The 22,819-nt window shown below is 48.2% G+C and overlaps 2 protein-coding genes across 4 annotated transcripts in view; one reads left to right on the top strand and one right to left on the bottom strand.

Moving 5' to 3' along the window:
* ZBTB1 (zinc finger and BTB domain containing 1) overlaps positions 1-15,313 on the bottom strand; it is a 77,024-nt gene extending 61,711 nt beyond the window's left edge. The window contains 2 exon segments of the mRNA XM_074909188.1: positions 3,516-5,427; positions 14,995-15,313. Coding sequence (XP_074765289.1) covers positions 3,516-5,407 — 1,892 coding nt within the window. The 5' untranslated portion in view covers positions 5,408-5,427; positions 14,995-15,313.
* A 3,298-nt stretch (positions 15,314-18,611) lies between these two features.
* On the top strand, positions 18,612-22,388 carry ZBTB25 (zinc finger and BTB domain containing 25). 3 transcript variants are annotated; one of them, XM_074909331.1, is made up of 3 exons: positions 18,612-18,721; positions 19,368-19,549; positions 20,738-22,388. In XM_074909331.1, exons 2-3 carry the CDS (start codon positions 19,377-19,379, stop codon positions 21,873-21,875), a joined length of 1,311 nt encoding a protein of 436 aa, XP_074765432.1. In that variant the 5' UTR covers positions 18,612-18,721; positions 19,368-19,376; the 3' UTR covers positions 21,876-22,388. The 3 variants fall into 3 exon arrangements, with proteins under 3 accessions (XP_074765432.1, XP_074765433.1, XP_074765431.1); XM_074909332.1 differs by lacking the exon at positions 18,612-18,721 and adding an exon at positions 18,994-19,156; XM_074909330.1 differs by lacking the exon at positions 18,612-18,721 and adding an exon at positions 18,994-19,286.
* Positions 22,389-22,819: the final 431 nt, after the last annotated feature.

Here is a 22,819-nt window from a genome sequence, read left to right as displayed (position 1 = left end):
TACACATCACCATCAACACTCTCCCCATCCCCTTGCAAGCTAGGCTGTGTGTTGTTTATGACTTAGTACCTTTGATTTGTTCTCCTATACTCCCCTTAACCACTTTCCAGGCTACGTCAGTCATTCTGGTTTTCTCTGCCTACATACAAGTAGATCTGCTCTGAAGCTGCCCTGCAGTGCAATTCATGCTCTTTCTGAGCCTTAGTCTGGACATTCATACATGTGAGCTCCAAGGCACTCAGTTTTGTTTCACAAGAACAGGAAAAAACATTAATTCAAGTTTAGTTGGAAAGCTTTAACAAAGTTTCCTATGAAAGGCTACTACAACACAGCTTATAATTGAAAAACAAAGGAATTCCTGGGTATTTATAAAGTCAGATAGTACATATAAATGCCATCATTCCCAGTTCCTCCATTTAACTTCTGTAGTTGGCAGATCTGCTTATACTAGGAAGTAACTTTTTTTGTGACATGTTTTTGGGTCAAGTTCAGACCAATACATTGGTAACAAGGGCTCCTGACCCTGAGCAGAAGTCTCCATAAATCACTCTTAGCCCTTCACTGTATTCAGGAATGATCTCTCAGTTCGCAGAGGTCACCTCCTTCTTTTCAACCACATCTTTAATCTAGGCTTTGCTGTGCCACTGCAGTCCTTCCAGCATAGGGGCTGGCTGTACTTGGTACACAATCCGTGCTCCGAGTCTGTGCCGTAGTGAGCTAATCACCCAGGCCGACAGCTCTCCCAGCCAAGCTGAGTCATTCTCACTCTGGTCTCACAGGCATCTACAGGACATTTTATCCACTCCTCCAGCCGCCCCCTCCATGCCACCTTTGGGATTTGCTTCCCACTGCACAGCTCAAATCCTGCCCCCCAGCCTTCGCCACTCCCTCCCACTCAGGATCTCCTCTCCCACTCAAGCCTTCCTGCTCCCCCAGCACCACAAGACTCTTCTGCCAAATCCCCCAGTGCCCTCCAGTTCTCCCTCACTCCCCTTGGCTGCTTTTCTCAGTCCAGCCATAGACAATACCGTAAGGGATAACCTGCGTGTCAGAGAATTGCTGCGTGCAGTGTATTAACTCCCACGACTCTTCCACTACAGCACCTGACTAACTACTTCATGTAGTTAAATGTTTTGCCTTCTGAAAAGTCTTATAATCACCTTAGTACTGATTCCAGTGCTAAAAAGTGTTAAAATACTCATCCTGCTTCATTTTTCAAACTTTCAGCCACTGAGCTTCTGTTGGGGTTTGGATGGGGAATGTAGAATAAATCCTAAAAAGGGGGAAGCTCTGAATTAACTGAAATGCTGGAATGCATTCATGGCTATGGTCTTTTTGGCCCAAGTGTTATTCAGGTCTTTGTTGCCTTCGGTATGATACAAGAAAATAGAGGACTGAGCAGTTAGGGCAAAACGCACCCGAAGCAGTCAGTGCCCGGGGAGCCAGCTGCCAGCTCAGGACCGAGGGCTGGTGGTGGGGTAAGCCTTCTCCATCACTGCAGAAACACACACCAACCCGGAGACATTCTAATGCACATTTAAATCTGAGTAAATGCAAGGCAACTCTTACTAATTTAAATTGTTATACTGGAGATTGTGAACTGTATTAATTTCTGTAAACAGTCTAATGTTAAAGCTCAGTACCCCAAGTAATCCCCAAGAAACAAGAAATGATCAAAACTCAACTCTGACAGTGACAAGCACATGAAAGCCCTGGACTAGGCACTCAGCTCCTGGATCCTATTCTCAACCTCACCACCAGCATGCAAGGTGACAGAATAGAATATTTCAGTTGGAAGGGACCTACAATGATCATCTAGTCCAACTGCCTTAACTGCTGATCTAAATCGCTTTCCTCCCTCCATGGCTCAGTGGAAAATAGCATTACTACTCTCTTTGATGAAGTGAGGTCTTCTGGGAGAAAGTGCTGCTAGGTTTTATTATTTAATGGTTTTCTCCACCAGTACATATTAGGATCCTTTTCTCCCCCCATTAAAAATCATGCACTTAACAAATGTTTAGGCAGCTGCTGCAGAAGAGAAAGCCACTCCTTCTCTCAAAGGCCAAGCTGCCTCACCGAATTGATGTCAGCTGCTTCTTAGTAGGATTTTAAAATTCAATTAAGAGACAAACTATGCAGATTAGGGCTATACTAGAATCAGAAAGGAATCTTAAAAGGCATAAAATATCTTTACATTTATTAAGCAAACTCTGCAGTCTTTTCTTGTTATATTCTTGTTGAAAAACAGAACATTCAGAAAGTATCATGAAAGCAAAAAACAACAAACTAAGGTTCACGTGAGCCACACTCCCCCTTCCCCTCCCCGCCCAAGCAATGGCACTATCTTCACACCCATCCCACTTTTAACTTTCCAACACAAGCAGCAAGGCACCATTTACAGCTAGGCTGAAAAATGAGGTCTTCGATGCACATCGCCATTCTGCAGTCCTAGCAACCCACCACAGCCACTCTTCCCTTGTACAGTAGGATAAAAGCAGGTTATATATACCCACGTAGGTATAGACAGTAAAAGAAAGGCCAACGTCAGTTGTGCACTTCTGCTAGGACTTCAAGTCTGGAAAATGACCACTCTGCTGGGAACTCCTCGGTTATCCCGACAGTCATTAACTCCCTTGCCCTTTGCGCACATCAGTCCAAGTCTGCAAGGTTTAACTGAGCCTACGTGCTCTCACCCCTGGGATGCATGTTCCAACAAAGCCAAGAAGCAGAGGACCAGGACAGCCAGCTCTGCCCTTACAGCAGAGTCAGACAGCAAAGGATCATATCTTGGCATTGTTCTTTTTTCATTTTGAAAATTAATTTGGGGATTATGAACAATTATGCTTTTGCACATTAATTGCTGTGATCTAAAATTTTCACATGAAGAAACAACACATGGAAATATTAAAGCACTCGTCTTACGGACATGGATCCGAGAACTGTTTAATAGCAGTCAGTGAAGGGGTAACATTGTGCTTTTAATCTACAGTTTAAAAATAATGATTTGTATATCTACTTAGTAAAACAATAAAATTAAGAACAGAAACTGATATTAGGAAACAGTGAAAATGTAATAATTAAACACATGATGCTTTTCAAAGCTATATACTTAATGAGCCTAAATAGACACCTATGGTTAGGAGGGTCTTAAAAAAATGAATAAAAAAAGAGACTTTTTTTTTTTTTTTTTCAATTTTTGTCTACTATTCTGTATGCCTTGCTTTGGTGTTCTCTCTGCTGCCAACTTAATGCTTTAACAGTATGTTTACACTTATGTTCTTTTCAAATGCTTGGCATTATAATGAGATCTCATATCTTTCCTCAAATTAAATTTTGCTCCGCATACTCCACATGTATACAGATGAACATCCATGTGCTGCTCCAGTTGCTCATTATTTGGGAATATCTGAAAGCAGACCTGGCATATAGTCTCTCCAGCTGATAAGTGAGATATCATATGCCGTACATGGTCATGTTTTCGGAAGTTTCCTTGATCACAAATGGAACAGACATACCTGGCCATGCCTTTGTGCATATCATTGTGGAGCCTCAACTGGCGCTCTCTTAAGAACTGCTTCCCACATGTCTGACAAACAAACTGTTTTTCCTTGGTATGAACGGTATAGTGTTCCCGCAAGTGGCAACGCTGATAAAATCCTTTCCCACAAAGATTGCAGAAATGCTTACGTCTGTGATCCCTCTCGTTCTCTTCCATCATGGAGTTCTTGAACAGATCTTGCTCCAGGCAGTTTGACATATGTTCAACCACCAGGTTTTCAGTTTCAAAACGCTGACCGCAATTAGGGCATCGGAAAGGACAGGCAGAATGCTTGTATAACTGCTTTTTTTGAAGGCTGTTCATTTGGAAGTGACTGTCCCTGAAGTCCTCTAGCATCTCTGCAAACATCATGTCCCTTATTTCCGACTGCTCCTCGGGGTTTTCTTCCAAGTCCATTTTCTCCTCAGAATTTCTGATACCGTTCATGGTCAGATCCTGGGGTTCTCCACAGGTCTGAGCATGATCCTGTAACTGCTTGCCTTTGACCAGTATTTGACCACACTTGCCACAAGCACATATATTTTCTATGTGTTTGGATAAATAATGAGAGGACAAATCTTCCTCCGTGATCGTTAGCCCACAAAGTTCACAGGGAGCATTCTCCACATCTTCCTGCACTGAAGAAGCCTTCCTATTAAGGTGCCGCGGACTTTTCAAACACTTTCTTTCATCCTCATCCATGGATAAACGGGGTTTTAAAGTCTTCCGAGCACTTCTCTTCTCTCTGATCTCTTCCTCAACATAGTATCTGTAAAGCGGCTCTTCCTGTTCATCATCTAGGTCGTCATTGTCAGAAGACTCATTGCAGTCTTTATCCGTCACCTTAATAATATTAAAATCCTTCAGCTCATCTGCAGGATTGTCCTCTGGTTCCATCTTGATGATAATCCTCTTCCTCTCAGAGGCTCTACTTCCTTCTTCACCTGATGTCTCGGAGGCAACCGTGCTGCTTTTTCTGCTTGTGATGTTTGACACAGGAGACGAAGAATCGTCCGCAGCTTGGCTAGAGTCCCCCTTGTATTTCTCTGTTTGTGTGGAGATTATTTTAGTAGTAGAGTCCTTTTCATTAAAGTCTATTTTTTCAGCACCGTAGTACCTGGCACTTTGGTAGGAATGCCTGTTAGTGCACGTTAACACGTGCTCATCCAGTAGCTTTTCACAGCTAAAACTAAACCCGCAGCTGTCGCAGGTGAAGCTTCTTCCAAAACGGCGCGAGTGGGACACGCGCTCTTTTGTGTGAGAGAATTTGGATGTGGTGCTTTTTTTGCAGACATCAAACAGTTGTTCGGGGAAGCTGCTTAGCTGCAAAGCTTCTTCATCAGGCTCTTTGTTATGGGATGTATTTACTGTTGAACTTGGCGGCTCCATGCCCCACCTGTTTGCTTCGCTGCCATTTCTAGCAAGTGTGTCTTCATACATTCTCACGCCAAATATCATTTTGCTATTCTGGGTGCTAGAAGCAGAAGATGAACATTTTAAACTAGATGAGTCTGTATCCTGTATATCTTCTAGACATTCAGGTACGTTATATAGCTGTAAATAGTTCATGGCTACTTTAAATTGCTCAAAATTGGCAGGGGCTGTCATAATTTTTCCTAAATACATGAACTGTAAAATAAGATCAAAGCATTCAGCACTAATCTTCATGTTGCTTAGATTCAGCTGGGCTGTAGTGTGTTGATGGTTCATAAAAAACATCCTAAAATAGGAGCTGCACGCAGCAAGGACTGCTTTATGTGCTTGAAAATAAATATCATCGATAGCGATACAGCAGTCGCACAGAAAGCCCCACTCTCTTTGGTTGTTTAGCTGCTGAAGGACATAGTTGCTGTGGCTGGTTCTTGCCATCTTGTACTTCAATTATAGCCCTGCATAAAGAAGAAGACATCTGTTAAACTGCAAGCACAAAAAGCAAAACCTGCTTAAACACAGGGAGGAACTGCAATCTTTTTCCTCTTTAGATCTTCCTATTCTCACACTGTTTGTGGTACAGCTTCCTGTCTGGAGGTCTTTGCTGGTAACTGCTTAGAAATACTGATGCCAGTGAAAACATCCATAATTCCATGTTCTCACCACTAGACTTACAAGACTAGTAAACTAATAAACATAACCACCACACATGTCAATCAGAGCAACGCTGCTAGAATGTAAATTAGCAAATATATCTCAAAGTCCTCCAGCCAAGATTTTCAGATATAAATTCTGGATGCAGAACTTCGAAAACTTCACAGGGTAGACTTCTGTAAGATGGCCCCAGGACAACACCTATAGAAGGTAAGCTGACTGTAAGAAAACACTCTTCAGTCTCAACTTGCCTTTCTCACCTGTCAGTCCAACAGACGTATGATGCAACACATACTGGAAAGCAGGCCAGGCTCAAACTGGTCTTTCCCTCCTCGTTAAAGGAAACTCATAACTAAGATACAGCAGTGGAGCATCCACACAGGCTACATCTACACACTTTTTGCTCTTCAGGGCAGCTCAGGGACAGTCTCAACCTTATCTGCAAGGCATCTTGCAAACGAGGAACTGCAAACTCAAAACGCCTTCTCAGAAGCCCAGGGCAGCCTGGCTGCGATGGTGCGTCCCACGTACGAGCCCGCTGCAGCCAGTGACCAGGCCGCCGCGCCACAGCCGCGCGGACTGCAGCGAGGCAGGAAGCGGTGCACGCCGTGCCTCCAACTGCTCGCAAAACCACGCGTTCACAGCACGGTAATATCACCAAAACATATAGACGGGAGACCAGACAAAGTAAAACTCAGCAATGGAGAACTGAGAAGGACAGCAAGCCAGAGGTGGAGTCACAGTTGAACTGAGGCCGCGACAAAGACAGGTCTGTGAGTGCTGAGGATTGCTGTGAGTGAAAGGACTAATTTGTCCTCAAGAGAAAAGAGGTAGAAAACATAGTAGTTTACGTTAACGAAAAAATCCAGAAGAAATGTATTGCACACAGGAGGTGTGCATTTGATTTACAGAAGATAAACTTAACCAAGTATGGCCAGATCCAACAGCTAGTCACTACTCACTTTGGAAAATCTTTACTGATACACATGGTCTGTGCTAACTGCACAGGGAGGGGAGTGAGAAACCAAAAGAAGGTACAAAGAACGCCCTAACTGAAATGAAAAACCTCAAGCGATAATGAGCATTCTTAACATTTTGAAAGGTTACTGCAAACAATGCAAATAAGAGATTTGTATAAAGTACATGCTAGCAAACAACATATATTATATGACATCACTCAGTTAAATACACAGATTGGTTTACAACCATTCTTTCAACTGTCCAAAATTTAAACAAAATTCATAAAAATGTTCCCTGTTTCTTCTTATTCTCCTGATAGCTTATATCTCCTAGAGGTTGGAAACAGGCGGAGAAATTAAATTCCACAATTAGTGTTGAACTTACAAGTTGCAGGTGTTGCCTGGCTTGTTAAGTAGCAAATCTAACGTTAAGTCACCATTCTTCATTCCACAAAGGACTGCCATGGAAGGAAGAACCATGTTCAAGCTCTTAAGAGGAAAACACGCTCACTGAGCCCAGCAATATTGCCTATTGCCAATTCATATAGCAGTACAAATGGATCACCACCAGCACAAGACCTTGTCCAGCAACAGGAACCTTGGAATTTGGGTTGAACTACACTGACAATGAGCATCTGAACGGCAGCTGTTCTTCTCCCTCTCAACCCAATCCTCCAAACTCAAAACTCAAGGCGAGCAGCATCCTGCCTTAATAATCCTCTGACCACTCTGGCCCAGTGATGTCCACTGCAGAAATACAACTCGTGGCATGGAATTAATTTAATGGCTTTCTTAGTAACTCACAAAAGGGTGGCTCTGAAAGTAGGAGAGTCTCTGAAACAACTTCATGTCTTTTCTACAGAAGATTGATTATTGTCTGTCACTGGGTGAATTCAGATGTTTCTGTGAAAAACAGCAGAGCTCTCAACATCAACTAATAATAAAAAGGCACTTCATATTCTTCCAAGTGCTAACGTGTTTTGGATTTGAGGTAATTTATTAGATACTTGAATATAATTCATTATACTGCATCAAGTATTAAGAACAGCAGCTGCATAATGAAAAGACTTGACTTCAACTTTCACATTCTAAGAGTGAAAATGAACAACAAAGTGAGAAGATGCAGTCTCGGGCACCACTGGCCTCTTGGTGTGAACTGCCAACAAGTCAAGAAAAGGCTGAAGACAGCTGGTCTTAATCTCATCCTCATAAAGTGGCAAGTTTTTATTTTTTCATTTAAAAACTTTTGTACACTAGAAGTACTCCATCGTATCTTCCAACAGCAGAAGAGCAGTACAAACAGCAAGCCTGTACTGAAAAACAAAGTCACAAACTATCTGAATGCACCTGCAGACGGGGGCATTTCCACACAGTGGGAATGATCTGGCAGCCACTGGAGTGACAGCATACAAACTCATTGTTTCTAAGTTTCCTTCTTCTTGGAAAGAAGGAAATATATTTCCCCTTTCGACAGGACAACTCTTGCAGGGCTTTCGGCACTGTCCTGATACACAACAACGATCCACTGGCAATGCCCACCTCCTCCTACCACCACTCTGGAAAAAAACAGCCCAAGCACAAGGTCACTTGACCTGGATGGCGAGGTGCTCAGATACATACCTGGCCTCTATCATGGCAGTACTACACAAAGGTATTAAATAGAGAGTGTTTGAAGTTATTTATGTTAATGAAAGTACTGGCATCCTCCTCTGGATGCTGTATTAACCTGCTGTATGTAACTGTATATTTACAGCTGCCAACACTTCCCACTATGTGTTGGGCTATTTAAAACTGACACATTTCAACCAGTAAAGGCAAAACGTTCCTTCTCAATTGTCTGCTTTGGACTGCTCTAATTTTTTCCCCTCCACAGAAAATTTCAGCCAAGACGCTTCCAAAAATAAGGCTAAGAAAAAGCTTTCATATATGTAGATTACTACTTTTTCTTTTAAAAATAAAACTTTCTCTTCCAAAATCTTTGAAGAGAGACTTCATATGGGAGAAATGCTATGTCTTGGATATGTTGTCATGATATACAAATCTGCCTGAATTTGGCCAAGCTATAAGCTTGAGGGGGAGAAGATAAAAATTATCAGTTTGTTCACACTTAAGACTTGTGAGTTACTAAAATCTCAGATTACAGCCTCGCTGAGAACAATTCATCCTCCTGCAGCTCCTTTGTATGTAAGGGCCTGCCTGCACGATCCCACCTGGCGTGTAAGCCCCCTTCTGTGCAGAGCTCTGCCACATTTTTAAACTCCAAGATATAAGGCAGAAATTTTTTACAATGAGGATGGTGAAACACTGGCACAACTTGCCCAGAGAGGCGGGAGATGCCCCACCCCTGGAAACGTTCAAGGTCAGGTTGGACAGGGCTCTGAGCAACCTGATTTGGTTGAAGATGTCCCTGCTCATTGCAGGGGGTTGGACTAGATGGCCTTGAAAGGCCCCTTCCAACCTAAACCATTCTGTGATTTGATGTGCCACCTCCATAGAGTCACAAACTGGCAGCAGGGCTCGCTGGAGACTGCTCCCCATCGTGACTTGCTGCTAGGTTTTAGCATCCTTCCTGGCAGCTGGATGGAAAAGACGCCTGGTTCTGGCTGATGAGAGCCAGACCCAGGAGCAGACTTAGTGAAAGCGCAGGGAGACTGGGAACTGTAAGGGAGTGAAAACCTCTGGAAATCAGGAGGGCAGGGAGAGGCAGGCTGAGAGTGGAGTGATGAGCCAAGAAGAGGGGACTGGGATTAGGAAACAGCAGCGGGAATTAAAAATGGGTGCAATGAAGGTCTAAAGGGTGGAGGGAAGATGCTTGGGCAAGGGGCTAAGATGAACTCTAGGAAGGGGCTAGGGCAGAAGGGGTAAAAACCAGACATGCTTTTGCTGGGGAATGGGTGGAAAACAATTACAGCATTTACCCCATCAGAGCTGGAAGTGAACGCCGAATTCCCAATTCTGCCATCCCTTTTCCATCAGCAAATATCACAGGCTTGCTGACAAACTCCTTCCCATCCCAAAATGATCATTTACCATTATTTTGTTACTTTAATTGCTAAAATGGCAAAGATCTGCATTCATCACCCATGTGGGTGGTTCAACGCTGCAAACTATTTTTGAAGTTTGCTTTGGAAAAAAAGCAGGCATTAGAATAAAAACAGGTCCTTTTTACAGAAAACCCAGCGTTTCAAAGTTAAGCGTATACACAAGAAATGCCATAATTAATGCAGGATTAATTCAGCTGCCATTTATGTATATATTGTAGTAGTCCTCCAGCCCTCCTCTTACCAAAGGCTCTCTTCCTTACTCAGCGCATCCTCCGGATCTGTCCAGGGATGGATCTGAGCAGCAACAACACAAGATACCTGCTCATTCGACACAGCAGTTGGAAGATGTGAATGAAACCAGGGGTACGAGAAGGAGAATCTCACAGCAACAAACGCTGCCGTGGAGAACAGCATCCCATCACCATCAGTCATTTCATCGGTCATTTCAACCTGCTTTTTTTTTTTTTTTTTTTTTTGTATGTCCAGTTTCTTCACAGAGGGAAACACAACCAACAGCAGCTGAAGCCAATGGGAGCTATCCTCTGGCTGCATTAATCATCTTGGGAAATTAAAACTCTATGCATGCAAGTTTGACAATCCAAAATTTGTAAGTGTTTCTGATCCTCTCCGACTCTTTCCTGTTCCAAAAGAGGAGAAATAACAGCCACTTGCCCGAATGACTAGCACACCACCTTTGCAAAGCACCCAAATACTGTAGTCACAAATGTCACAGGGAAGTCAATGAGGAACCCAAGCAACTCTGACTTCAACAATGATCAATCTGTGCGGTAAACACAGCAACAGGCCATGCCATAAACAATACTGAACAATGCGGAGGCATTCTGAAAAAATATGCTAGAAAAGCATCTGATATGAAAGTGAAGACATTTGAGTCAGTAATTTCACTCTGATTTTCAAACTCAATGTCTCCATATGCATTTTACGTTCCTAGTAAATGGTTATTTTTACACTGCCATGCTTTGATTCAAGCTGTTTGTCTGCCATCAGATTTTTTTTTATTCTGAGTAACTGCTCACGTACTATTACTATTCAGTCATTACCATGAAAGGTAAGCTGCACTATTACACGAACCAAATACGTTGTTTATAACTCTGCTAACAAGATTTACTATAGCGCCATGCTTTTTGTCATTTCCTCAGATTCAAAATTTTCTGAGATGTTTTAAAACTAAAGAAGTAAAAATAGTCCTCAAGCAAAGAAAAAGAACTTCACCAGTTCTAAGTTCTCTGTCTTTAAAAAAGACATACCACAAGGTTCAGAATTTAAGAGCCTTTCAGCTCCTAAAATTAGTAGGTGGTTTTCAAAACCCAGCATTTCCACTGCTGAGCAGGCAAAAACGGAGTGCTTACATGCTTAGTTACTGGCTGCTTTTCTTTGGAAACCAAGAGCAGGCTGGACAAAAGTACAATAAATGAGTGGAGAATTTGGTGCTAACAGAAAACGAGACTGGAAAACCTCAGGAAAACAACGCCTAGTTGTCCAAAGAAACAAGCAGGTGGGCAGCAGAAAGCAAATTCCCCATCATAGTCTGACACCATGTCCCACCCTGGCACAAGGTCCCAAGAACTCTCCTCCCTAAAGGGTTATTTTGCCTCTGTGGGTCAGTTCCACCAAAGAATCCGGATTCCTCAGTGACAGCACCTAGATGCTCAGGAGAAAACCCTACGTGACATGTCTGAGTTCTATGCATGATGCCCGAGAAGCTTAGGCATTCAGCTAGTGCATTAACCATACAGCTTTAATCTAGACATACTCAAGAGGAAGCCACTGAGATTGCTCTGGTACTGTAGAGTCCAAGAAGGTGCCTCAGTTTATACAATCGCTGTGAAAAGCAAAGAACTTGGGGCCAGGTGACCACCATCCACCTCAACAGCAGATAGGGATACAATGCAGTTTGCACGGCAAGCATAGTCTTGATCAGGAATTAAAACAATTATGGGAATTCCACGTACTGCCAGGGAAAATCTAATTAAGCTGCATTATTCAGGCTACAAAGGACTGAAGATAGAATTTACCGTCCTCCTATAGCCCTTCCAGTCAGCTACCTTCAGGAGTGCTAGTTGTGAAGCCATTTCCAATGGTGTCGATACTCATCTCCAGACATGTCCTGATGGCTGAATCAACTCATTTTAAACAGACTTGTGGACAACGTATAGAAACAAGTTTCAGCTGACACTTGGGCTAGATCTGAGCCGCGGAAAGGTAAGATGCTCCAAAGCCCCCAGCGACAAGCTGTCGGAGCCACTCGATCCCCCCCTCAGCAGGCAGTTCTCCGCTGATTCAGCATCCATGTCCGCAAATGAGAAACAGCCATCACATCACAATTTATCACATTAAAATTCTCAGCTGCTAACTGAGAATTAGTTAAGATTTTTTACGTGCTCTTAGATAAGAACACTCCTTGAAAGACAAGGAATAAGGTGTCAGAAAAGCAGGAGTCAATAAATTAAGAAAATGGAGTTTGCACTATGCCCCATCTGAACTTCAAAGAACTTTAGATCAGATCTATGGAGTAAAAGTACTAGAGAGAGAGATTTTAAAGTAACTTGCTAGCCACAAAGGATTATTCTAGAAAGTCACAGTTGTCCTTTATCTGACACCTTTAAAGTTATAAAAAGTTGTCAGGCAACATGGTAGTGATACGTTTAAAAGAAACAATTAGTGGGGAAAAAAAATTACGACACCCCATTTATGCCTTGTAGCAGAAAGATGGGCCTTTTTTATCTAGGCTCTCTGAATTATCCTAACTTTCAAGAGACATCTTGGTGGTTTAACCATCTCCTGAGACCCTCAAATGAAGACATGTGTGCCTTCCAGGAAAGCATCCCTGGCTGAATACAAGTCAGACTTTGGCTAAGAACTTGCTGGATGCACATGAAACACAGTAACTTGTGACACGCAGGTCAGACTACAGATTTTGTTGACTGACTCTGGTCTTAAATGCTTCACATTTTACTTGCAGCACGTTAAAAAAAAAAAAAAAAAGCCACTAAGGTCTCCATTCAATGAAACAGGTTTAATATGGGGAAAAAAGGCAACAGCAAGCTAATTCTAGAGAGTTTTGCAATGGCACAACATGCACAAAGAGAAAATTACCAGACTAATTGGAGGATATAAATGGTCTTCATGCAAATTATGTCAGCTGTTGTGCCCACACGCCGTGTCCGCAGCAGAACTCTTTGGGTGACGGTGTTTACCGTGCCCCGGCAGATGCAGGGCAGGATAACCCAGCCGCTGGGCAACCACCGGTCAGACTCAAAAATGCACATGGGGCTTCTCACGCTACATGCATGTGAGGTCCGGAAGGACTCCAGTGAGAAGTCCAGCTGTAACAACTAAGAGAAAGGACACCAGGAGTTTATCAAGAAACTTTCATTCTCTCAATTCTGAGCAGCGAGTTTGTTTCCATACAGCAGACAAGTAACTACTGAGGCTTTGTCTGTTCTGGACTTTCAGGGCTCTCCACTGTAAGCAACAATGGAAATCTGTGAAAGAAGCAATTACCCTTACACATTCAAGTAAGAAAGCTTCTACAAACCGAAATCACTGGTTGATATGAGCACTCCCAACGTAATTGCTGCAAATTCCTGTGCCAGTGACAACACCACGTGAAGACAAGACTTGTGCAAGCAGAGCTGAAGCATCTGTTAAGTCTGTGATCTTATTCCACACAAAACTTTCCGGCTACCAGGAAGAAGGGGCTTCTATTACTTCTCCAAGCTTCCCACGCAGCACCAACCCACGTCTTTATTACCTACATCCTCCTAAAGCCACCCCCCTCCATGCAACACACACCGCCCCCCCGGCCGGGTGCCTGCCGGTTCCCTGCTACCTCAAAGAGCAGCAGAGTGCAACTAACGCCACTTGTTAGTCCTCGGGTTTTCTGGCCAGTCACCCAAAAATCTCTCCACAAGCTTGTCAACTCGCTCTGCTGCTGCCTAGGAAAATCTCTGCCAGAGCTCCAACCGTTCACGTTTGGCCGGTTTTCCCCACGGCCATATGGCCTCAATGCCTCTCCCCCGCTCGCCATGAAAGCTTAAGTTGTAATTCGGTAAAAATGAGAAGCCCGCATCCCCCCCTGCTCACGGCTGCTGTGTGGGTTTTTCCAAGAGCTGTAATGAGGAATGTTAAACAAACACCTTTAATTAAAGGAATGTTTGTTTAATGTAATTAAATGCCTGAGGAACACCACGCTGTTGCAGCCCCAGACAGTTCTGCAGCATGAGCTGTACCTTGCGATACTCCAGCGCACGGGAACTAATCAAGCAAATGACATAATCTGGCAGTAAATACCCAAATATTAAACAGCATCCAACCCATGCTATCCGTTTACCAATGCCTACGTGTCACGAGGAACCGGCACCACTCTGTCAGCCGACAGAGAGGCCAAACTTGAGAACGAGAGTTACAAAAAATCCTGAAAACCAGAAAGGAATAAAACCCCCGCCCCAAACCCACAGCATTTTCAGTCCCCTTTCCTCTACTCTTTTTACTACCTTTCTGTCCGAGAAGAAAAGAGTCCTTTGAGGAACGAGACTTTCGACACCGCTCCCAGAGCAACACAGGGCTTGTTTTTATGTGACAAAACTATTCCCTTTCCTTTCCAGCCGCCTCCAAGGCGATCCTGTGCGCTGCCAGCCCCGAGTGAAACCCAAGTCTCCCGCCTGGCAGGGTGGAGCATTCCCTCCAGGCTGCAGCTCGGTTCTTCGCTGAACTACTGCAACTCGCTCGAAGTTTTGGGGCTTGTTGTTTGGAAAGAAAAGCAAAAAGAAAGCGGAGGCAGCGCTGGGCTCCGCCGGCCTGCTGGCGGGGGGACGGGGCTAGGCGGCGGTAACGGCACTCGAGATGTTTAACGTGACTTGGAGCCCCGGAGTAAGGAGGGCAGCGCCGTGCCCTTCCCCGGCTCCCGCCTCTGCTCCCGCCTAGGCCGCTGCTCCTTCTCCGGGCCGGCGCCCCGCCGCAGCATCCCCCGCTCCCGCAGGGCCCCGCCGCCGCGCCCGCCTCCCTCCCCCGCCCGCCCCGCAGGTGGAGCGCGGCCCCCGCGCAGCGCCGCGGGAGAACCGCGCCGGGCCGGCGCCGCCGCTCAGCCCCCGCGCAGCCCGGGCGGCGCCGCGCCGGGCCGGGCCAGGCCGCCGGGCCGCAAGGTCACGGCGGCGGCTGGAAAGCCCCTACCTGGCAGCGCCGCTCCCCCCGCCGCCCCGCGCCACTATGGCGGGCCACGCCGGGCCATGCCGCGGCCGCCGCCGCCCGGCACTTCCCACCTCCCGCCGCCGGCGGAGCTGCGGCCGCCTCCCGCCTCCCCCCGCCCCTCTCCCCAGCGCCCGGAGGGGCGCACGGCCCCGCTTACCCGCGGCGCGGGGACAGGCGGCGGCCCGCCGAGGGGGAGCTGCCCGCGCCGCTCCCGCTGCCGCTGCTGCTGCCGCCGCGGCTGCAACAAAGGACTTCCGCCCCGCCGCGCCTGCTGCTGCCGCAGCGCCGGCTCCGCCGCGACCGCACGGAGCCGGACCCCTCCCCTCGGCGGCCGGCGGCTCCCGGCCCCGCCGCTGCCAGCGCTGCTGCGCCGCCGCCAATGCCGGGGCCCGGCGGGCGGCTCCCTGCCGCGCTCCCCTCTCCTCCCATGCCGCCGGGGAGGCGGCGGGGCCCGCCGCGGCGCGGCCCGGGCTGGCGCTGCCGGCGCCCCCCTCCCCATGTGCCGCAAGCCCGGCCCCTCCGCTGCGCACCCCCCCCCCCGCCGGTGGGCGCCCACGCGGGACCCTCGCCGCGGGGCCGGCGGGGAGTCGCCCCTTCCCGGCGGGGCAGGGCTCGGCCCGCACCACGGGGTCGGTCTCTGCCTTCTTTCCCCCTCAAACCGGCCGTGACCCGCGGTGACGGGGACGTCTCGATTACCCACGCGGATGTCCAGCGTTGGAGCTCCGCGGCCTGACGGCCTCCCGCGTGTGACGGTTCAGTTGCGAGTTGCAAGGAAAACAACGGCAAATCGCATGAGAAAGTATTTCCTTTTTTTTCCTGCGATTTCACACGTTAACATCACCGCCTTCCCTCTTGAAGTTTTACGAGGATGCAGGGAGCAGAGGGGCTGGCAGCCGCCGCCACGCTGCACCACAGACCCCAAGGACAGCACTTTTCATCTTTCTAGGAGTTCTCCCAGGCCCTCTTCCCATCACGCTCTGGACCTCTCCTATCTACAACACCCAGCTCCTCTTGAACTGGCCCCTGTGAGCAAACGGGATTTCCTGAAGCTGCGGGTGGCCCCCCTGCTACCTGCCACGGGGCTGCCAGAAAACATAAGCCAGGTCAGGCTTTCCTCCCGGTCTTGCCAATTGACTTTTCCACCCCCGAAGTGACATTTGTCATTCAGCGCAAGCATCGGAAGCGTTTAATCTGCACCGCTCCTTCATTCGGACAGTTTCTAGAGATAACATCATTTTTATGTTTGCCACAACTATCCGAGTTCCCTTTCAGCTACCGACAAGCCAAAGCAGAAAATTTAATTGTAGCAAAGTTGAAAGATTTGGTTACAAATTTGAAAATTACAAAAGAGATGCAGAGAAGCAACAAAATAAAATGCCACCATGTTAAAAAAGCCCCAGCATGGATCCCTGCCTCAATGGCCCCCAAGGTTTGCCTGAAGCATCCCTCTGCTCTGAAAGCAAAGAGAACAAACCCAATTAATAGAATGTTAGTTTCCAGACGGGACATCACTCCTTCCTCCTGGGTCTGTCTGGGGATTTTCTAACCGCTACGGAATAAAGTGGAGATTTCAAAATGTGTCTCAAAAAAATCCCTGTGTTTCTCCCCGCACTACGCTGCAGCCTTGGCTCAGGGCTGTGATGCCTGTAGCAGCGCCAAGGGAAAAAAACCTCCGTGGCTGTAAGGCACCAGCCCCCGCGAAATGTGGAGGGACCCCCGCAGCACGACTTCATGGGTTTTCCTGTTTTATAGGAAGTTAAATAAATGGCCTCCGTAAACTGACACGGTCGTGGCTTTCAAATCACACTGAAAAGTTGTTTTTCTCACGGTTCAAGGGTCTTTTTCTCTCCAGCTCCTTACGTGTCTCAGGACAGGATAAGCAAAGAGCGCCCATGCGGGGCCTGTGCAGCCTCTCACCCCATCCCAGCCCTCCCACGTGTGTCACACCAGGAGCTTCTGCCACCTCTGGTAAGATGGGGGGCAAGGCAGTCCCCCTTTTTCACAGTCCCTGTTCTCTCGGTGCCCTCCCACCATGCTTGCCTTTCTAATTTATTTTATTATTGTTTTCTGGCCACAGAGGGGGAGCAAGCAGAAGCACTCGTGAAGAGAGTTGTGGTTATATCCTGCTCTCTTTTGACCCATCAGTGTAAGCTGTCTCACTTTATACTTGCTGAGCTGTACGATACCATTGCCTGCATTTTACAGCAGAACCCCAAATTTCATTTCTCATCTTCGCTTCCATCACTTTGGCTCCAGTTTCTCTGAAGCTCTTCAAAGCCCTCTTTGGACCAGAGTCAACCTAAATAACATGTAAATAATTAATCATTTAAATAAATAACATGCCATCTGCAAATAGCAACTCACTCTGTACGCGGGTTAATAAATATGTTAAATAACCTGGGCCAGAGTACAAAACCTTGAGCCACTTACTGCCAACCTTTTTGGGGAAGAAAAGCATCTACTGATATTTATAGGAGCAGCAGGATTATAGCTCCATTGACTCTCTACTCTGCTGCTGCATAAACACAGGAAGGAATGATGGTCCCTGAGTCCTGTGAGGTTTTTATTTAAAGTAGAAGAAATCAAACATAGAGCAACGGAAAAGACAAAGCTGCACTGGTCAGTGGGATAAGCAGCAAACATTGATTGGAGCAAAACGCTTCGGAGCCTACGCTTTGTCTTCTCTTGGCCCGTCTCCATCCTCCACCCAGGCTCAGGCCAGTCGAGGAACTGCTGGAAACAGCCCCATAAACTGATGGATTCTGGGGGGCCAGAGGCATTATTTGCCCTAAAGATTCCGGAACAGCCCAATTTAAAAAATCACAAATATGGGAATGCAATAGGAAAATGAACTGCAAAGTATCAAATGCTGAGAGAAAACCAAGAGGGATGATCCAAGGCACCAAACGTCTTCTGTGGAGGCCCTGAGCCAGGAGAGATGCCACCGAGGAGGTGGGCGTGATAGATTTCTGAAACTGCACTAAAAACATGATGAAAGCGACTTTCACTGCCTTTTCCAGCCCAAAACCAACCTGTGCACATCAAATTAACCTGGTGACTGTGGGGACTGGAAGTTTAAGCAGGTTCAGAAACCAATTTGATAAAATTCATGGGAAAGAGGCCTCAGAGCTTCTACTGAACAGCGAAGCGCAGGCTTGCAGCTCAGGACAACACTCCAGGAGGAGCTGGCACTGCCTGCCTGTGCCCCCTCCTCTGCCCGGCCCAGCTGCACCCAGCTGGGCCCGACCCAAGATAACCCCTGGTTTAAAAATTAATAAGAGATTGGAGGAGGCCTGAGAGAGAAATGGTGTGTCCACAGGATTCACTGGTGGTTAAAGAAAGCGCTTAGGCCACAGACAGTGGTGAAAAAGCCAGATTGTATCTTCACGTCCATTTCCATGAGCAGGCAGAGCCGGGAGGTGCCTGTTACAGAGGATCTTTCTGTTTAAAAAAAATATATCAAAACAACAATAACAAACCCCCTTATACCGATTGCTGCGGAGCTCAGCAGACGCTGCAAAGGGCGATTTAAGGAGCAAAGCCCCCCAGGCCGGGGTGAACTCTGCGGCAGCCCAGAGGAAAACAACCCCCCGCAGAAATCCCACCCGGGGCTGAACACGGTCCCTCCCTCCCTCGGGGGCTGCGGGCGCGCAGGGCCGCGCAGCAACCGCGCAGGGGCCGCGCTCCCTTCTCCCAGGCCAAGCGGGGGCGGCGCGCTGAGCCCAGCCCAGCCCGGCCCGGCTCAGCTCAGCTCAGCTTAGCTGGGCCCGCCTCGGCCCCCACCGGCGGCGGCAGGAAGCGCGGGGGGGCAGCGCCCACCCCATCCGCCGGGCTGGCAGCGGGGGCGGGCGGGCCGAGCCGCGCTCAGCGCCGCTTCCGCGGGGGTAAGCGGCTGCGCGGGCGCGGGCGAGCCGCGGGGGGCCGGGCCGGGCGGGGAGGGAGGGAAGGGAAGGAGGGGAGGGCGCTGGTTGTGCTTCCAGGGGAGGCTGCGCTCACCGCCGCCCACTGCTGCTGCTGCCCCCCCCCCCTTCCCCGCGCAATAATTTTTAGCTGAAACAATAGCGAATATCAGCATTTATTTGCAGAGGGGCCGCTGGCGGGGCGGGGCGGGCCGGCACAACACAACGGGGGCTTTGTTGGGTGGCACAGGGCTCCCTCTGTGCGCGGAGCGGCGGCGAGCGCCGTGCGGGGGAAGACCCGAGCCGAGGGCCGGGCGAAAACGCGAGCGAGGTTTAAAGTTAGTGCCGTCGCACCACGGGGAGTAGGTGATTTGTAGGAGAAACGGCTCTGCGTGTAGGTGGCACAGCGAAAACTCCCGCGTAGGTTTTGAGCTCATTGAACGTGGGTTTGGGTGGTCTCGGTAGGAGAAATTATTAACTCGGGGTGCAGGGACCGTCTGGAGGAGGGAAGAGGCCCCGCGCCGTGCCGGCCGCCAGGCTTGTTTCCGTGGTGAGAAACCCACCCCTGAGCCTTCGGGAGCTGCGGGGTTTCCTCCTGAACATGCTGAACATCTCGTTCCCTTGCTCTCAGGCACACGCCATGGATACGACCGGCCACAGCGTCCTCCTCCTCCAGCAGCTGAACATGCAGCGGGAGTTTGGGTTTCTGTGTGACTGCACAGTTGCCATTGGAGATGTTTACTTCAAAGCCCACAGAGCGGTGCTCGCTGCTTTTTCAAACTATTTTAAGATGATATTTATTCATCAGACGAGGTAAGGACACACAGCTCTCCTACCTTTTAACCACTCTGCTCAACTTTCTGCTTCTTCCCCTTTCTAAAGGTATTAAAGCCTAAAAGAGCGTAAGTGCAGAGGTCAGATGGCCTGGGATTATTTTCCTAATCCAGCATACGCCTTGGCTCTCTAGACATTCCCGGTCCAGAATGTGCTGTCCTTTAAAACCACCCTCTTAGCCTATGCCAACATCAGACCCTGCATTTTGGAGATGAGACATTCAGAGAAAATAAATCTCTAAGTACCACAGTCCTCCAGCAGTGAGACCCTCCCAGATTTGCAGTCTAGGGATACCCAGGTACCTCCAGCCCACACGCAGCGTGTCCATTGCTTTGCACTAGCTTGTAGGCAAGCGTGCTGGGTGGGACTGTCCCTCCTGGCAGGATCCATGGGCTTGAAGCAATCGAGAAGCCGTAGCCTTATCGCAGTTCTGCGCTTCAGACTCTTGCAGATAAGGGCTGAGACTGAGATAATGGGTTCATTTCAAGCTGCTGTTCAGATGCTTCACCCCAGCTGGGTCAGAAGCAGTTCTGCAGGTATAACGACCGTGGTGCCAAGGTCTAATCTTGCCTCTGACCTGGAGCTTGCTGCTTGTAATTGATGAAACCCTTCTCCATTCCCTTTCCTCTTTGAGGGTCGTGGCCCCCAGAGCCTTTGCAAGATAATCGCTGGCCGTTGGCCACGTAGCCCTTTGGCTGGAAGTGAGAAGATCAGTTAACTTCCTTTCCAATAGGTGTTGTTGACTGACACTTAAGTGCAAAGCTCATGAAGATTACACGGTAGTGGCAGCTGAATTTGTATTGCTTAAACATACAAATATTCTTTGCCTCGCGTTGTTGGAGCGGCACACACCAGTGATGTGCGGCTGTGTGGCATCACTGTGGTGCCGTGCGTGCGAGTGACGGGGTGAGCGGGAGCTGCCACTCTTGCTGTCCCTGGCTGTGGCTGTGAGCACGGTCTTTATAATCACAGGGATAAATACATGCTGGGGCACTTTGCTGTGAAAACTTCTGCAGGTCTTGGCAGGGAGCGCTGCTCGTGAGCTGGGAGGCCGGCAGCAGCGCACACGCTCCAACAGCAAACAGCAGCGCAAATGAATGGGCAAGTAATGGATCAGGGCTGTAATTTGGGAGCCCTGTATGTACTTAATCATCTGTCTTGTTGCAGCGAATGCATAAAGATTCAGCCTACAGACATCCAGCCTGACATATTTAGTTACTTGTTGCATATCATGTACACTGGGAAGGGACCAAAGCAGACCGTCAGCCAGAGCCGACTGGAGGAGGGCATCCGCTTTCTCCACGCAGACCACCTCTCCCATATTGCGATCGAGATGAACCAAGCGTTCTCCCCAGAGCCGGTCCAGTCGTCAAACTTGTACGGGATCCAGATCTCGACTGCGCACAAACCCATGAAGGAACGCCTAGGAGTGAAGGAGAGTCTGCCCAAGGTGGGCAGCAGGTCTGCTGCCCAGGGTGACCACCCGCAGCTGCAGCTCTCTCTGGCCATCGGCCTGGACGACAGCTCCCTGGACCAGCAGGTCGCTCGCCCCTCTGCTCAGCCCCCTGCTCTCACCAAGCCGGCAGAAGAGCGTCCGAAGCTCTCGGTCTCCATAAAGCAGGAGAGGTGTGACTCGGAGCCCCTGGTGTCCCAGAGCTGCACCCCTCCCTCTCCAGAGGTAGCCAGCTCCATCTTTGCTAAGGCCAGCCTCAAGGTACACTTGTGTCACTACTGCGGGGAGCGGTTCGACTCCCGGGGGGGCCTGCGACAGCACTTGCACACCCACGTCTCGGGCTCGCTGCCGTTCGGCGTGCCAGCCTCCATCCTGGAGAGCAGCGACCTGGGGGAGGTGCAGCCTCTGGCTGCGGACAGGGAGGCTGGGGATGGCCACCGGCTCGGAGCCTTCCTCCTCAAGGAGGATGAGCATCCGCTGGAGCATCCGGGCTGCAGCGACCTGGAGCCTCTACAGATCAGCCAGCTCTCCCTCATCTCCAAGGACCGCGAACCGGTGGAGTTGAACTGTAACTTTTCTTTCTCAAGAAAGAGAAAAATCAGTTGCACCATCTGCGGCCGCACGTTTTTCCGGAAGAGCCAGCTGCTCGAACACATGTACACACACAGGGGGAAACAGCACAAATATGGCCGCTGCCAGCAGCTGGAGAGCCCCGTGACCCCCAGGTTTCATCCCTACTGTGATAGGGAGAGCATGGGGAAGAGCTCCAGCTTATCCCAAGACCACTTAGATGAATGTATACTGGAGTCGGATCTCATCCAAGAAAGTGTTGATACGATCCTGGTAGAGTAGTTCTCCCCCTGCGTAGCCTTTAGATGCTGAAACTCTGGATATTTTGGCATTTTCCACTTAGTAAGCGGCTGCTCTCTGCAGCTGATTTTCTTCAAGCACCATTCCCGTCACCTCTGAGATAACTGTGAAGAACTGCGTACTTCGATTTGTGTACTTGCTTTTTTACTTCCCTTAACTTTTAAACTAATTCCCATCTAAGTCCTTTCTGGAAGCCTCCATGTAACTCAGTTACATTTTTCGTAAATGTAAACTTACTCCTGCTCTGCTTTACTAGAGTTAAGACTGCATTGCTGGGTGTGAAGTTTAAGCATCGTCTAGTATGCTGTGCAGTGCCTAGGACTGTTTGTATCCTGTAGAATCGCTCTTCTGATCCTAGATGGAGGGAAATGTAGAGGGAAATATGTATTGTGTTTCCCAAACAGTTTGTTTTTAATTAAAATAAATATCTCAAGGAGATGAATCCTGAAGTTCGTGTTGTATAACTGCAGTTAATAAATCTCTGCATAAATACATGCGGGAGCCACCAGGCTGGTCTTTTCATGGGAGCTGGCAGCGTTGATGTAAGGGTGGTAACCTTCACTTTGATGAGCCCTGGAGTCCTTGTCAGTACAATCTTTTAAATTTACTTTTAGACTCAAGGGGTTTGGATGTGTTTTTCCTCGTTCTTAGTCCTCCCTTGCAAACCGCTACTGCATGAGCCGAGACATGTTTTGATGCCCCTCTAGGACCACGTCCCATTATTGGACCATTTTCTCTGCAAGGAGGAATAACCTAAGTCTTTACAGGATTAAATACAACACACGGATTTTCTCAAAGAAAGTTATTTCTGATTCTATAAACAGCTTAGAGCAAACGTATTCTTAAATATTACAATCTATATATTTGCGAAGAGCAAACATATAATGCGTTATTTCTTCTCTGCTTGTGGAGCCACCATAAAATGG

This window comes from Athene noctua, chromosome 6, assembly GCF_965140245.1.
Source record: "Athene noctua chromosome 6, bAthNoc1.hap1.1, whole genome shotgun sequence".
NCBI classification, from domain to species: Eukaryota; Metazoa; Chordata; class Aves; order Strigiformes; family Strigidae; genus Athene; species Athene noctua.
The sequence above is the reverse complement of the archived record's forward strand: the minus strand, read 5'-3'. Positions and strand labels throughout refer to the sequence as shown.

Excerpts from the sequence above, each read along its gene's own strand:
- ZBTB25 (XM_074909331.1), top strand. The coding sequence starts at position 19,377 with ATGGATACGACCGGCCACAGCGTCCTCCTCCTCCAGCAGCTGAACATG. Across the intron at positions 19,550-20,737 it reads ATATTTATTCATCAGACGAG|CGAATGCATAAAGATTCAGC; the intron begins GTAAGGACACAC and ends GTCTTGTTGCAG.